At 46.6% G+C, this 17,449-nt stretch overlaps 1 protein-coding gene and 1 long non-coding RNA gene across 4 annotated transcripts in view; one reads left to right on the top strand and one right to left on the bottom strand.

The window, feature by feature from the left end:
* Window positions 1–17,449, bottom strand: part of FOXRED2 (FAD dependent oxidoreductase domain containing 2) — a 117,071-nt gene that overhangs the window by 30,510 nt on the left and 69,112 nt on the right. For all 3 annotated transcript variants that reach the window (XM_075833507.1, XM_075833509.1, XM_075833508.1), the window contains one exon: window positions 9,097–9,341. In XM_075833507.1, coding sequence (XP_075689622.1) covers window positions 9,097–9,341 — 245 coding nt within the window. The remainder of the gene's footprint in view (window positions 1–9,096; window positions 9,342–17,449) is intronic.
* Window positions 13,986–17,449, top strand: part of LOC142657949 (uncharacterized) — a 51,532-nt gene continuing 48,068 nt past the window's right edge. The window contains exons 1-2 of the long non-coding RNA XR_012850007.1: window positions 13,986–14,137; window positions 14,853–15,135. This is a non-coding gene — a long non-coding RNA (uncharacterized LOC142657949). The remainder of the gene's footprint in view (window positions 14,138–14,852; window positions 15,136–17,449) is intronic.

The following is a 17,449-nucleotide window of genomic DNA, read 5'->3' as shown; positions in this document are numbered from 1 at the left end:
TGTATCCAACTTTAGTTTTTTCAATGGGAAGAGGGTCATGTGACATCAAACTTATCGAGAATTTCACAAGAAAAACAATGGTGTGCTTGGTTTTAACGTTACTTTATTCTTTCATGAGTTATTTACAAGTTTCTGACCACTTATAAAATGTGTTCAAAGTGATGCCCATTGTGTTGGATTGTCAATGCAACACTCTTCTCCCACTCTTCACACACTGATAGCAACACCGCAGAAGAAATGCCTCCCGATCTGACCCCCTTAGACTTTTATCTTTGGGGTCATCTGAAGGCAATTGTCTATGCTGTGAAGATACGAGATGTGCAGCAACTGAAACTACGGATACTGGAAGCCTGTGCTAGCATTTCTTCTGTGGTGTTGCTATCAGTGTGTTAAGAGTGGGAGAAGAGGGTTGCATTGACAATCCAACACAATGGGCAGCACTTTGAACACATTTTATAAGTGGTCAGAAACTTGTAAATAACTCATGAAAGAATAAAGTAACGTTAAAACCAAGCACACCATTGTTTTTCTTGTGAAATTCTTGATAAGTTTGATGTGTCACATGACCCTCTTCCCATTGAAAAAACTAAAGTTGGATACAAAATGGCCGACTTCAAAATGGCCGCCATGGTCAACACCCAGCTTGAAAAGTTTCCCCCCTCCCATGTACTAATGTGCCACAAACAGGAAGTTAATATCACCAACCATTCCCATTTTATTCAGGTGTATCCATATAAATGGCCCACCCTGTACAATGTTGATCCAGTGATCTATTTGATTTACAATAGCGGGTGAGGAATACATTTTGGTAATTTGGTCTATGCCATTAAAGTGTGTCTTGCCTTTTCTCTGGATCAATTGGGGTGTGAAGGTAAAGAAGGAGGAACTGATCACAAAAACATAAGTTAAACTATGTATCTTTTCTAATAACAACATTGTAAAGGATCTGCCAGGCACAGCTTCGGGGTTAACGCCCATAGATAATCAGTCTGCACCTGCTTCTATGTCTGTGAGACTGACTCCATCTTCCACCACTCAGGGTGGCAGGCTTAGGAGTGGGAGAACCTATCACAGCCTGGCCAGACGGAGCTAGCTCCCGCCCTCTGTCTATTTATACCTGCCTTTCCTGTTCCTCCTTTGCTTGTGATTCTTCTCGTTTGGTTTCCTGGCCCTGCTGCAGCTGCTTGTAATATTGTCCTTGCTTCATATTGACCCCGGCTTGCTGACTACTTTCCTGCTCTGCATTTGGTACCTCGTACACTCCTGGTTTGACTCGCCTTGTTCACTTCTCTTGTTGCTCACGGTGTTGCCGTGGGCAACTGCCCCGTTTCCCTTTGTTCTGTGTTTCCTTGTCTGTTTGTCTGTCGTGCACTTATTGAGCGTAGGGACCGTCGCCCAGTTGTACCCCGTCGCCTAGGGCGGGTCGTTGCAAGTAGGCAGGGACAGAGTGGCGGGTAGATTAGGGCTCACTTGTCTGTCTCCCCACCCCCGTCATTACATAATCACAAGCCCATACCTAGTCTACACCACTATGGACCCCCTTGAGACCCTGGCTCAGCAAATGCAGGGTCTCTCCCTACAGGTCCAGGCCCTGGCTCAGAGGGTCAACCAGCCTGATGCTACCATGGTAGTCCCCCTCACCTCACCTCTTGAACCCCACCTCAAGTTGCCCGACCGGTTCTCAGGGGACTGGAAGACTTTTCTCTCCTTTCGGGAGAGTTGTAGGCTCTATTTTTGTTTAAAGCCCCACTCCTCAGGTTCTGAGAGCCAGCGGGTGGGTATAATTATGTCCCGGCTCCAGGAAGGGCCGCAAGAATGGGCCTTCTCCTTGGCTCCTGACGCCCCTGAACTTTCCTCCGTTGATCTTTTCTTTTCTGCTCTCGGACTCATCTATGACGAGACTGACAAGACTGCTTTTGTCGAGAGTCAGCTGGTGACCTTACGTCAGGGTAAGAGACCTGTTGAGGAGTATTGCTCTGACTTTAGGAAGTGGTGCGTAGCTTCTCGGTGGAATGACCCTGCCTTAAGGTGCCAGTTTAGGTTGAGTCTGTCGAACGCCCTGAAAGATCTGCTAGTTAGTTATCCCTCTTCTGACTCCCTAGACCAGGTTATGGATTTAGCGGTACGACTTGACCGACGTCTCAGGGAACGACGACTTGAACGTCTTGATGTTTTCTCCTCTGACTCCCCCATGATGCCTCCCGAGGTTCCGTTGCTTCGTTTCTCCCCGGAAGACTCGGAGGTACCTATGCAACTCGGGGCCTCCGTGTCCCCCCAACAACGTAGAGATTTCCGCAGGAAGAATGGTCTCTGCTTCTACTGTGGGGATGACAAGCATCAAGTGAACAACTGTACTAAGTGTAATGAATGCTTGACGTCGTTTTTCTGTTGATTCTATTTCTCACCCTGAGGTGGTGAACACGCTACCTGAGTTTGTTCAGGACTTCGCCGATGTTTTCTCTAAGGAGGCCTCCGAAGTGTTTCCTCCTCATAGAGAATATGATTGCGCAATCAATTTGGTACCAGGAGCTAAGCTCCCTAAGGATAGGATATTTAATCTCTCTTGTCCCAAACATGAAGCCATGAGAGAGTATATCCAGGAATGCCTGGCCAAGGGTTACATTCGCCCCTCTACTTCTCCAGTAGGTGCTGGCTTCTTCTTCGTAGGGAAGAAGGATGGTAGTCTTAGGCCATGCATTGACTACCGAAGCTTGAATAAGGTCACTGTAAGGTACCAGTATCCCCTTCCTCTGATTCCTGATCTCTTTAATCAGGTTCAGGGGGCCCAATGGTTCTCTAAGTTTGATCTACGGGGGGCGTATAACCTTATCCGCATCAAAGAGGGGGATGAGTGGAAGACTGTGTTTAACACGCCCGAAGGTCATTTCGAATACCTCGTCATGCCCTTTGGGTTGTGTAATGCTCCCGCGGTCTTCCAGAATTTCATAAATGAGATTTTAAGAGACTACCTGGGGGTATTTCTTGTAGTGTACCTTGATGACATACTTGTGTTTTCCAAGGACTGGTCCTCCCACATTGAGCATATCAGGAAGGTGCTCCAGGTCCTTCGAGAAAACAAACTGTTTGCGAAGACAGAAAAATGTGTGTTTGGGGTGCAGGAGATACCATTTTTGGGCCAAATCCTCACTCCTCATGAATTCCGCATGGACCCTGCCAAGGTCCAGGCTGTGGCGGAATGGGTCCAACCTGACTCCCTGAAGGCGTTACAGTGCTTCCTGGGGTTCGCTAATTATTACAGGAGGTTTATTGCTAACTTCTCGGTCATCGCTAAGCCTCTTACGGATCTCACTCGCAAAGGTGCTGAACTCCTCCACTGGCCTCCTGAGGCTGTCCAGGCTTTTGAGGTCCTTAAGAAGTGCTTTATCTCGGCCCCGGTGCTGGTTCAGCCCAACCAAATGGAGCCATTTATCGTGGAGGTTGACGCGTCCGAGGTGGGAGTGGGGGCTGTCTTGTCCCAGGGTACCAGGACCCTCACCCATCTCCGTCCCTGTGCCTACTTCTCCAGGAAGTTTTCACCCACTGAGAGTAACTATGATATTGGCAACCGCAAACTCTTAGCCATTAAATGGGCATTTGAAGAGTGGCGCCACTTCCTGGAGGGGGCTAGGCACCAGGTAACGGTCCTTACCGACCACAAGAATCTGGTTTTCCTAGAATCTGCCCGGAGGCTAAACCCGAGACAAGCTCGTTGGGCGTTATTTTTTACCAGATTCAACTTTGTGGTTACCTATAGGGCTGGGTCTAAAAATGTTAAGGCTGATGCACTGTCACGTAGCTTCATGGTCAGCCCTCCTTCGGAGGAAGATCCTGCTTGTATTTTGCCTCCAGGTATAATCATTTCCGCTATTGATTCTGATTTAGTCTCTGAAATTGCGGCTGATCAAGGTTCAGCTCCCGGGAGCCTTCCTGAGAACAAGCTGTTTGTTCCCCTGCAATTCCGGCTAAGGGTACTTAGGGAAAATCATGGCTCTGCACTATCTGGCCATCCAGGCATCCTGGGTACCAAGCACCTCATTGCCAGAAACTATTGGTGGCCTGGGTTGCCTAAAGACGTTAAGGCCTACGTCGCCGCTTGTGAAGTTTGTGCTAGGTCCAAGACTCCCAGGTCCCGACCAGCGGGCTTACTATGTTCTTTGCCCATTCCCCAGAGACCATGGACCCATATCTCCATGGATTTTATCACCGATTTGCCTCCATCTCAAGGCAAGTCGGTAGTGTGGGTTGTAGTAGACCGCTTCAGTAAGATGTGCCATTTTGTGCCCCTCAAGGAACTACCCAATGCTAAGACGTTAGCTACCTTGTTTGTCAAACACATCCTGCGTCTCCATGGGGTCCCTGTCAATATAGTTTCTGATAGAGGGGTACAATTTGTTTCATTGTTTTGGAGAGCCTTCTGTAAAAAGTTGGAGATTGATCTGTCCTTCTCCTCTGCCTTCCATCCTGAAATTAATGGCCAAACTGAGAGGACTAATCAGTCTCTAGAACAATATTTAAGGTGTTTTATCTCTGACTGTCGCTATGATTGGGTCTCATTCACTCCCCTCGCCGAATTTTCCCTTAATAACCGGGTCAGTAACTCGTCAGGGGTCTCCCCCTTTTTCTGTAATTTTGGGTTTAATCCACGGTTCTCTTCCGTTTCACCTGGTAGTTCCAACAATCCCGAGGTAGAGGTCGTTCATCGAGAGCTGTGCACAGTCTGGGCTCAGGTTCAGAAGAACCTAGAGGCGTCCCAGAGCATACAAAAAACTCAGGCAGATAGAAAACGTTCTGCTAACCCCTTGTTTATGGTCGGGGATCTGGTGTGGCTATCGTCTAAAAATTTGCGCCTTAAGGTCCCGTCCAAGAAGTTTGCTCCCTGGTTTATAGGGCCGTACAAGGTCATTGAAGTCCTCAATCCTGACTCCTTCCGACTGGAGTTGCCCCCATCTTTTTGAGTACACGACGTGTTCCATGCCTCCCTCCTTAAACGCTGCTCCCCGTCCTTGGCTCCCTCGAGGAAACCTCCGGTCCCTGTTCTCACCCCTGAGGGGGCAGAATTCGAGGTGGCCAAGATTGTGGACAGCAGGATGGTCCAAGGCTCCCTCCAGTACCTGGTCCATTGGAGAGGATACGGGCCTGAGGAGAGGACTTGTGTACCCACTCGGGATGTTCACGCTGGGATATTGGTCAGGAGGTTTCACCTTCGTTTCCCCAGTAAACCAGGTCCACTTAGAAAGGGTCCGGTGGCCCCTCATAAAAGGGGGGGTACTGTAAAGGATCTGCCAGGCACAGCTTCGGGGTTAACGCCCATAGATAATCAGTCTGCACCTGCTTCTATGTCTGTGAGACTGACTCCATCTTCCACCACTCAGGGTGGCAGGCTTAGGAGTGGGAGAACCTATCACAGCCTGGCCAGACGGAGCTAGCTCCCGCCCTCTGTCTATTTATACCTGCCTTTCCTGTTCCTCCTTTGCTTGTGATTCTTCTCGTTTGGTTTCCTGGCCCTGCTGCAGCTGCTTGTACTATTGTCCTTGCTTCATATTGACCCCGGCTTGCTGACTACTCTCCTGCTCTGCGTTTGGTACCTCGTACACTCTTGGTTTGACTCGGCTTGTTCACTTCTCTTGTTGCTCACGGTGTTGCCGTGGGCAACTGCCCCGTTTCCCTTTGTTCTGTGTTTCCTTGTCTGTTTGTCTGTCGTGCACTTATTGAACGTAGGGACCGTCGCCCAGTTGTACCCCGTCGCCTAGGGCGGGTCGTTGCAAGTAGGCAGGGACTGAGTGGCGGGTAGATTAGGGCTCACTTGTCTGTCTCCCCACCCCCGTCATTACAAACATATGTCGAGTTAAGAGTTATGTATACAAAAGAAAAGATACAAATTGAGAGTCCTCAGTGGTTGATACCTTTTTAACCCCTTAGTGACCAAAAATACGCCTTTTCACGTTCGTCACTAAGGGGCATTAGTCTAGGCTGACGCCTTTTCACGTGAGCCTAGTCTAAGTCCTGCACGGGTCTCCCGTGCAGGCTGGAGCCGGGGCTCAGCTGTCTGCTGACAGCTGGGCTCCTGCTCCAATGCTCCAAAGTAAACTTCGATCGCGGCCGTTTAACCCGTTAAATGCCACTGTCAATAGCGACCGCGGCATTTAACTTTGTTTACAGGGGGAGTGAGCTCCCTCTGTCACCCATCGGCGGCCCGCAAATGCAATCGCGGGTCTCCGATGGGGTGTCATGGCAGCCGTTGGCTTGATAAAAGCCCCCAGGTCTGCCCTGGACATATGCCTGTTAGGACGTGCCGGAGGCACGTCCTAACAGATTGTCTGTCAGATTTACACTGACAGGCAATAATGCTCTGGTATCGCACAGTAAAGTCCCCTAGTGAAATATATAATAAATGTGAAATAAAGATTAATAATAAAAATTACAGTAAAAATGACAGTAAAAAAAAAAATAAAACCATTTTTTTTCCATAAAGTGGTTTAATTTAATAAAAGTGTAAAAAAAAAAAAAAAACGACACATACATGGTATCGCCGCGACCGTAATAACTCCATTAATAAAGTTAATATGTAATTTAAACCACAAGGTGAACACCGTAAAAACACCCCAAAACAGTACTAATCAAAACGACATCTCGTCCTGCAGAAAACAAGCCCAAAAAATCACTACATTGATGGAAAAATAAAAAAGTTACGGCTCTTGGAAAGTTGCAAAAACAAATAATTTTATTTCAAAAGTGTTTTTATTGTGCAAAAGTCGTAAAACATAAAAAACCTCGACATATGTGGTATCGCCGTAATTGTACCGACCCATACAAGAAAGGTAACACGTTATTTACGTCGCACAGTGAACGGCGTCAATTTAAAAACGCATAGAACAATGGCGGAATTTCAGGTTTTTTTTATAATCCCCCCAAAAAAAGTTAATAAAAGTTAATAAAAAAATTCTATGTACCCAAAAATGGTGCTATTAAAAAGTACAACTAATCCCGCAAAAAACAAGTCCTCATACAGCTATGTAGACGAAAAAATAAAAAAGTTATAGCTCTTTGAATGCGACTATAGAAAAACTAATAAAATAGCTTGGTCATTAGGGCCTAAAATGGGCTGGTCACTAAGGGGTTAATGGCTAACTGAATAGATAATAACAAATCTACTACTTTGGGCTTTTCATTAGCCATTTTTATCACATACAGAAGACAAATCTACAAAGAAAGCGATAAGTCTTACTCCAAAACAAGTTGATATTTTTATAGACATTTAATTGTTTTTGGCAGATTCCACTACTTACGTCGTGAGCATGCGAACAGTCCCAGTCGGGCTAATGGAGCCTTATAAACACGTTTAGCGTGTACGTCAGGACCTTTTCTGACATACACTATAAACGCAGGGCCAAAACATGATGTTAACTAGGACTTAGCGTAATAAATTTGTATGTAAATGGACAGCTCGAACAATTGTCTAGCATAAGGGTTATGTATATACCTAGAATATCTAAACAATAGTGATCGTCTAATAGCTTAAAGTTTCCTTTCATCTGTTACGTTACTTGAGACTTGAATTGTAGATCCTTAGGAATAGGTTTTGTGTTGGATAGACTGGGAAGAAGAGTCTAAGGGATACCTGGTTTTCCCCCTTATTCCTGCAAGGAGGATTGGACTTTGCTGAAGGGTAATCTTCAGGTCAAGGTCCCCAGAATGGCCACTAGTTGGCAGCTGCATGCAGCAGCAGGAACAGGAATGTAGTCACAGGACAGGAGTGTGGGTCACAGTACAGGAACAACAAACAGCAGGACAACCAGGCAGTCCAGGGAAGCTAAGCAGAGCCTAGCCGCAGTCCAGGAACAGCCAAAATGAGTTAGTAGTCCAGGAAGTTGGTTGAACTTGATGGACATATGTATTTTTTCAACCATACTAACTATGTAACAGCAGAGCTGAGTTCATAGATCAGGGTTAAGACAGACGGTTTGGAACAATGCAGCTTAAAACATGATTCACATGGAACAGCGGAACCGGAGGGAACCCGATTCAGGAACTGCACTGTGAACTGTACGCTGACACTCAGGCAATGAATGAGAGAACTTACTGGGTTTAAATAAAAGGCCTTGATGATCTCATCAGAAGTAGTCCATTGTGTTGCATGGCAACGGAGCTAAGAACTATGAATAGTTAGCCAAAGCTTTGCTGCAGCAGTAGGGTTCGGTCATGCAATATAGACAGAAGTAGCTTTTATACCCGGCATTGCTCGGAAGGTTGACTTACGGTATAGATGGCATCTGTCAGAGCGCCATGCGCATGCGTCAGAGACCGGCGCCATGTTGCATGACGCGGGACTCCGCGCACGCCCGGTGCAGCACGAGAACACCCCCCGCCCGTGCACAACGCCCACGCGCTGGGGTCGCCACATATCGCGGCCCTCCGCGCATGTCCAATGTGATGGGCGGGGGCAGGACCAAGCACCACACCTCCCGCACCTAGTACGCATGCGCCGGGGCCGACACCAGGAGAAACACTGCGCGGCTCCCTGCGCATGCGCAGTACGACGGGTGCCGGACGGCTGAAGTCCAATAACAGAGGAACGATGCAGCTTCAGGGAAAGTGAATGTCTGTAGTGGTGTATGCGATAACCACAATGTGTGCCCCGCTTATAATAATAATAAATGGTACATAAGAAGTGTGTGTTATTAGAGGTTGGAGATGATAGAAAGAATCCATAACCATCAATATTATGTAGGAATAAAGACAACTTCCCCCTTGGCACATCCTGTTAGTATGATCCATTTTAAACCAATGAAAAATCGGGCTTCAAACAAACTTTCGAAAATATATATAAGATGACATAGGAGTAAATCAGGAACAAATACAGGCTCGACCTGACAGCGATGCAGATGGTGTGTGTCGGTTGCCTAGCAACGGCATGAAAATGGCATGTAGACTCAGGAGAATGCCCCTCGAGTGGGAAGCGGTGAGTAACAATGCATTACGGAACATCATCCTTTTGTAATACTACCACTTAACATTTGAATGTGAACAAAAACCTGTAGAAGGCAAACATCAAAACCAATTTATTCCCTTTAAATATATGTTTTTTGAAAAAAATACCTGAAGGAAGTTGTTTGTAATAGTAAATTACAGGATGCAGGAAGTTGGAACGCCATGCAACTTTTGCATCTCCAATAGCACGATTATAGTGGAACACATCTTTATCCGGTCCAGAAAAATTCTTTCCATATTCCATGATTAAAATAAATACTCCTGTGTCATATAGCTTCCTTCCAGTACTTGTGTCTAAAGTGGGGATAGTTCCAGCTGGTACCTCTTCTAGGTACTCAAAGGTGGTAGAATCCCTTAAAAACAATGAAAGGAAAATGTCAAAATGTTCTATTAAAATAGTAACTGATAATAGTTTATGAACATTTAACTAAATGTGGAGCCTGCAATTTGAACATTGAGATCTCCCCTTTTTTATTTTAAACATTCTGAAAGGGTTATTTGCATTATAATACTTAATGTACCTATATGTATATCACATAAAAAAGCATCTCACTCACAAGCATTGAATCCTCTTTGCACAGTCACGCCAGGAATCACTGGGATCAAATAGCTCAGAAATAGACAAGTCTATAAACTCTTCTTTTTTATTTAATGGCATACGGTTCAAATCCAAACAAGATAACACAACATAGTGCAGAAGTCTACTTATGCATTTCAGGCACGCAATATACACCTTACATAGCAGTCAGCCATAGTTATTGTTCTCCTGCTATGTAGCCCAGCTTATACCTGTGGCTGCTGAGATGTCTGCACCGCGGGACTGGACCTGACCTTCTGGATTGTGGCCCCCTCATGAAGTAAGTTACATGGCTTTATTTTATGTTGTTGAAGGTGGCATGCTGTCTTAAAGGTGACTGAATAATTATTTGGATCCACTAGAGCCATTAGAGCTATTGAATCATCTATTGAAACTGTGCCTGTTTGGAATGAACTGTGCCTATCTCAACTTTGCTCTGTCCTAAGGCCCTATTCAAATGAATGTTCTTTCCAGATCACTGCCCTGTGTAAACAGAGTGTCACAAAGGGTCTGTGGACCCACTGGGAAATACCGCCTTGGCGGTAAGGCAGCTGGCCAACAGGGCGCAGGCGAATGTCTATAGTCCGTATAGGTACTTGTGGCAGCTCAGACAGCAGCAGGGCAGGCTCGGCTTGGACGAGGTAGCAGGTAGACATCAGGCGAGGTGAAGCAGGTCAGACGTGGAATACAGCACTACATGACTTTGGCACAGCACAGTGCTCGACCAGGATGGTATGGAATGCAAGGAACAGGAACTGGAACATGTACAGGAACAGGAAACTGGAAACTGGAACACACTAGGAGTCCATCACATATACAAACTAGGAAACATCAACAACGCTCAGGAATAGGAGCAAGGGGCTCTCGGGTCAAAGTTCATCCAAAGTCCGGTACGCGCGCTGCCCCTTTAAGAGCAGGCATGAGCGTGCGCGTGCATCCTACGGGATCCGGCTGAGGTGAGTGGAAGCTGGCGTCTCCTGAGGAGGAGGCTGGGGCCAGTGATTGCCGACTCGTGGTTGCGGCTGTCAGGAGGGGATTGGAGCTGACAGCCCGCAGCCACGGACATTACAGTATCCCCCCTCTTTCGCCCCCTCTTCTTGGGACCAGAGCGAGAGAGAAACTTCAGAAAAGCAGGAGCATTGAGGTTCTCCGCTGGCTCCCAAGACCTTTCTTCAGGACTAAACCCCCTCCAATCCACCAAATAAAAGGTCTTTCCTCTCACTTTTTTGGTGTCCAGAATCTCCTGAACCTCAAAGGTGTCTGAAGGGCCGCTGGAGGCAACCACAGGGCTAGGAGTCTTGGTGTAGCGGTTCAGAACCACCGGCTTCAGGAGGGCGACATGGAAGGAGTTGGGGATCTTGAGGGTAGGAGGCAGCCGAAGCTTATGGGCGACAGGGTTGATCTGCTGTAGGATCTCAAAGGGTCCTAGGAACCTAGGAGCAAATTTGCATGGTGACACCCGTAGTCGGATATTCCTGGAAGACAGCCAGACCCTCATGCCAGGAAGAAACTGTGGAGGTTCTCTTTTCCTTGTGTCAGCCTTCCGTTTTATGCGGTCGACTGCCATTAGGATGGAGGATCGAGTCTGCTGCCAGATCTGTAGGAAGTCTCTAAAAGCGGAGTTAGCCACTGGAACCTCGGTAGTATCGGGCACCGGGAGAGGAGTTCGTGGGTGCTGGCCGTAAACAATGAAGAACGGTGTATTCCTTGTGGACTCACTGGTGTGATTATTGTAGGAGAATTCAGCCCATGGGAGCAACTGCACCCAATCATCATGCTGCTTGGAAATGAAGTGGCGTAGGTAGTTCTCCACGAGGAGACTCACCAATTAAGAACTGCACAGTGCCACTTTGGCAGAGTACATCAAGGTGCAACGCATCCCAAGAGGACTACGTGTACCCATCAAGCCTACCATTTTCGAGGACGACCCGGAATACTGCATACAATTCGAGCACATACTGAATAAATGCTCCTTTGACCTTATGACACTGACGGTGTCATATCTACAACGGAATATCACAGAGCTCCAGACCAAGATTGCAGTCTCCGAACAGCAGTTGAGAGCCACCTTTTCCACCTCTGATTTCACAGAGTTTGATAATAAATTGAAATCCAACCTCAGCACCCACCGGAGCGAGGTTGAGGGGCTCAAAAGAAGAAAATTCCAAAGAGACCAAGAAGACTACTTGAACAAAAGAGTCTACATATGGCAAGAGGGATTCATAACATCACGACAACATCGCAGGGGACTATACCAGTCATCAGGCTCGTCACAATCCGGATCAGGCGGAGAAGGATCAGACTACCATTTTCCTGGCTATCAAAATCAAGGCAGACATCATTTTTTAGACCAGCGCAGAGGCAGACGCCCAAGAAGAGGACGAGGAGAGGTGGGACCAGAAGACAAAAGTCGATCGATGGCAACGAGGTCACAGGTATGACTCGCACCCCACAATCACTGGTAGTGAACATTTCCTCGAAATCCCTTGGCCCAGCAGAGCTCCTTCTGGTGCAAAAAGGTTTATCCTTCTGTCCCTCCTACAGATACGATCTATTCCAGTTGGATATGGATCTGAACCGCTTTTACATACAACTACAAGGCACGGCTATGGGCTCTAACGTTGCCCCTCCATACGCCAATTGCTATATGGCCTTCTTTGAGGAACATTACATTTACCCCAACATCCTCTTCAAAGAGCATGCTCGTCTTTGGAAGAGATACAGCGACGATATTTTTTGCCTTTGGGAGGGTCCACCTGAGAACCTCCAAAACTTTACAGCTTACCTGAATAGCGTGTGGCCAGAGTTGCAATTCACCGTGAGCCACAACAGGTCTAAAATAAATTTACATACATGGTAAACTTAGCACAGATCTCTACACTAAAGAAACAGACAAAAACGGCCTTCTTCACTATTCTAGCTGCCATCCTTTAGCAACTAGAAACTCCCTACCAAGATCACAATATACACGGGTCAATCGCATTGTGGATAATCCAACATTACGTAAAGAAAGGACTGATAACATGAACACTAAATTCCTGGAAAGAGGATACCCCAAAAGAGTCTTATAGACAGCACAATTACCAAGCTCCCCCCGAACCCAGGAAAAACCTAAACGTATCCCCTTCATTCATGTCTACCACCCATGCGAATATAAGATTCATCATATTATTAGGAAGCACTGGCCCTTATTGAGGGAGGCCTACCCACAAGTCACAGGATTCGAATCCCCCTTCCTACCATGCTCCAAAAAACCCAAGAACCTCAGAGATAAAATTGTTAGAGCAGACATTGGATCCTCAAAAAATCCATCTAGACAAATGTTCCTAAACACACCTAAGATGGGCACTTTCCCATGTAGATGTTGCCTACAATGCTCACACATTATCAAGGGAGATAAAATCCATCATCCCCTATCTGGTCAGAGCATCCCGATACGAGACCATTTTGATTGCAACACCAACTATGTAGTCTACATCATCAAATGTCCCTGCGGGTTGGCATATGTAGGTGAAACCACCCAGCGGATCAAAGAAAGAATCAGTCAGCACAAATCCACTATACGTTGCGACAAAACATTACTTCCTATTCCAGCACATTTTGCCAAACATAAACATAACATCTCCCAGCTAAAGTTCCAAGTAATCGAACATGTTCCAGCATCCAGAAGAGGTGGGGATAGAATAAAACAACTTAAACGCAGAGAAACGTACTGGATACACAAACTCCAGACCCTGGAACCTAGGGGTCTAAATAGGGAGTACGAAATTAGGAGTTTTCTATAAACGCACCCACTGATTTTGGAGTTGGGACATCTACGTCCTACAGTAATGGGTTGGCTCATCACTTGACTGTACCTTAATGTTGATGTTTAACATGTTAATGAAATATACAAGATCATAATCTGCATTTTCCCTCCATCTCAGACTCGATGAATCCCTCTGAGCCCGTCTGTACCGCTTGGGGGACTGCTTTCACGACCAGCTAACTACCTCTATTGACACGGTATCCTTTATATAATAGGGCATACTAGAGCCAACTAGCGTTAGTCTGTATTTATTGTCTATACTGTTCGCAATATCCCATTAGGTGCACTACCCGATACATACACCAGATGGCGCTAGCACATAGCCAATTACTATTACTATTATTCCCTATTAAGTTCATCAAAGTTCCATATCTGTTAAACCTAACGTAAAATATATTTCTTCACACACACATACACATACATCTTGCTTTCCCCTATATCGCCGAATCTACAACCGAACGGCGTCTCCCTGCTTAGTATAAGCTATCACCATGACTACGTTGGCCCTTAGACCGCAGTGCACATGTGCATGCGTTCCAAGCCTCACTCTCACTCCCGGGTGGAACACACGGCCATCTTGGCCGAGCCTTTCATTGCCTAAACAATCCCACCACTGATGACATCCCTATACACAGTCCATATCCACGTCATATAAAAGGAAGGAGGTAAATAGGGATTTCTAGCACCCTATAGAGCGGTGAGCCGCCATATTCGATTTAAGCAGCGCCATAAGCAAGACTGAATCAGTCCCCAGTACGGCTCAGGTATGTTTAACCAGCACTTTATACCATTGACTCCATCTCCTGATGCATCATATGTCCATGTCTGTTTTCTGTTGCATTTGCCTGTTAACCCTTTTGATGTATTGTTGACACAACCGTTATTTAAGTGAACATCCTATCTCAGAGCCATAACTTAATCCCATTGTGTCCACTATGAATTTGTGTTCTTGTACCTACAGTCCATTATAGACAATAAGATTATTCCTTAACTACTTCATAGACCACTGCATACCAGGGACACCCATACCCACCCCCATGGAATACATAAAATTTGGATCATATACAAGATCTGGACCATTGCAACCCTAACTTACCTGGTGACCACATATTTACACACTGTACTCCTTATGTCTGCACGTGCACAACTACTGATGTATGCACATAAAATGATTTCTACTTCCTGATGTGCTTATACTGTACCAAGATGACTGAAACTGTACCTTCTTTTTTAACATCCAAAAATTGGATCTGTTTTGCATTTACAATTATTTAATCTATGTATGACTTGTCCTATAACATTATATTCCTGCAATTTTTCGTACCCATAATATATGCTATAATTACATATATGTTTCCTTAGTGCCTCACGACCGAACCGTTAACGTTGCACTTGTAGCCTCTGGCATATACCTAAAGAAATAAAATCTATGTTGGATACTACTAAGGTGTGCTGAATACATTTCTTCTTTTCTCCAAGATCTGATTGATCCTCTCGACCTGATCATTGGACTAAGGATGGTAGGCTGATGAAAAGTCCAACTTCACACGAGGAATCCGCAGAGGGCTCTCCAGAACTTTGAGGTAAACTGAACCCCGATCAGACACAATATGCTGCAGCAAGCCGTGCAGGCGAAAGATGTGTTGGATGAACAGCTTGGCCAGCTGAGGAGCAGAAGGAAGACCAGTCAGAGGAATGAAATGGGCCATCTTCGAAAATCCACCACCACCCAGACAGCACAGCATCCAGCAGAGAGAGGCAGGTCCGTAATAAAGTCCATAGCTATATGCTGCCAGGGAGCATTGGGCACAGGCAATGGCTGGAGCAGACCAGCAGGTCTGGAGTGAGCGGCCTTGTTGGCTGCACATACAGAACAGGAAGAAACTAAGTCCATAATGTCCTTGGGCAGCGTGGGCCACCAGAAATGACTAGCAATCAGATCCCGGGTCTTACGGACCCTCGCGTAATCTGCCAGTCTAGAGGAGGGTCCCCAGCGGAGGATTCTTCCCCGATCAGCCAGGCGCCCGAAAGTCCTCCCTCGAGGAATGTCCCCAACTTGCAGGGGATTGACAGAGATAATGCAAGACGGATCAATAATATCCTATGGACTCTCCAGGATGTCTTCCATCTCTAAAGACCTGGACAAGGGATCGGCCCTCACATTCTTGTCGGCCGGAAACCTTGTAAAGAACAGTCATCTGGCCGTCTGGAGGTAGGTCAGATTCTTGTGGTCTGTAAAAATTAGGATGTCTCCACTCTTCCAGGGCCAATAACTCCCGAGTAGTTGAGTTCTGCGGAAGAGAAGAGCTTAGAGAAATATCCACATATTGACTTGACTTGGGACCTCTCTGGAACAGGAGTGCACCAGCACCGACAGAGGATGCATCCACCTCAAACGAGAACTGCATGGAGAATAGAGGCTGACATGAAGGCACTCTTCAGGCTATTTATTTCAGTTACTTATATAGCGCCACATATTACACAGCGCTGTACAGAGGTCCTCTTTTTACTGTCTCCATTGGGGCTCACAATCTAAAATCTCTATTGGTATGTTTTTGGGGTGTGGGAGGAAACCGGAGTACCCGGAGGAAACCCACGCAAACACAGGGAGAGAATACAAACTCCATGCAGATGTTGTCCTCGGTTAGGATTTGAACCCAGGACCCCAGAGCTGCAAGGCAACAGTGCTAACCACTGAGCCAACGTGCTGCCCTATTGAATGCAGACTCTGCCTCAGGAGTCCACACCTTGGCGTTCATACCCTTCTTAGTGAGGTTAGAGATGGGAGAAGTCAGTAAGGAGAAGTTTGGAATAAACTGCCTGTAAAAATTAGCGAATCCCAAAAAGTGCTGTATGGCCCTCAAGCCTTGAGGAACGTGGCCATTCCAGAATAGAGTTTACCTTCTCAGGATCCATCTCGAGACCTCGATTCGAGACGACGTAGCCCAGGAAGGGTAGAGCATCTCTGTCAAACACGCACTTCCCCAACTTGGCGTACAGACGATTCTCCGTTAACCGTAGCAGAACTTGACAGACATGTCTCTGGTGCATCATAGGATCTGGAGAAAAATCAAGATGTCATCAAGGTAGATGTTATTCACAAACTCCTGGAAGACCGCAGGAGCATTACACAGGCCGAAGGGCATTACTAGATACTCATAGTGTCTATCACGGTTGTGTTAAATACAGTCTTCCATTCATCACCCTGGCGAATCCAGACTAGGTTGTAAGCCCCACGCAGGTCTAGTTTAGAAAAAATCTTGGCACCATGTATACGATCAAACAGTTCAGAGATCAGTGGCAATGGATATTTATTCTTCACCGTGATCTGGTTGAGACCTCGGTAGTCGATACAAGGACGAAGAGAGCCATCTTTCTTTTTGACGAAGAAGAACCCAGCTCCTGCCGGGGAGGAAGACTTTCGTATGAAGCCCCTCTCCAAGTTCTCTTTCACATAGGCGGACATGGACATAGTCTCTGGCAAGGAGAGAGGATATACCCTACTACGGGGAAGGGATGCACTAGGAATCAGCTCGATAGGGCAGTCATACGCCCCATGTGGAGGCAAAGTCTCCGCCTCCCTCTTGCTGAAGACATCCGAAAATGCAGCGTAAAGACTCGGCAATCCTGCCAATGACCGAGGCAGCGAAGGCTGAGCCGAACGAATCTGCATCAGGCAACGGTTTTGACACTCAGGGCCCCACTGGAGAACCTCTTAAGAATTTCAGTCCAGGACTGGGGCATGCAGTCGGAGCCAAGGCAGGCCCAGCAACACAGGGTTAACAGCTTTGGATAGCACATAGAAAAGCAGAAGTTCGGAGTGAAGGGCTCCCACTTGGATCCTCAGCGGCTTAGTAACAGCTAAAACTGGGTCTGGCAGAGGTAGTCTATTTACTGTCAACGGGTTCTTTAAAGAGGTGGTGGGTAATTGCAGAAGGTCCACCAGGTCTCTACGGATGAAATTAGCAGCGGATCCAGGGTCCAGATACGCAGAGACCTGATGCGTTCTTTCACCGGACACTATGGTCACAGGTATGGACAATCTAGACGGAAGTCCATTCTTACCCAAGGTTGTC

This window comes from Rhinoderma darwinii, chromosome 7, assembly GCF_050947455.1.
Source record: "Rhinoderma darwinii isolate aRhiDar2 chromosome 7, aRhiDar2.hap1, whole genome shotgun sequence".
In the NCBI taxonomy this organism is placed as follows: domain Eukaryota; kingdom Metazoa; phylum Chordata; class Amphibia; order Anura; family Rhinodermatidae; genus Rhinoderma; species Rhinoderma darwinii.
Note: the sequence above shows the minus strand (reverse complement) of the source record. Positions and strands in the feature narration are given on the sequence as shown.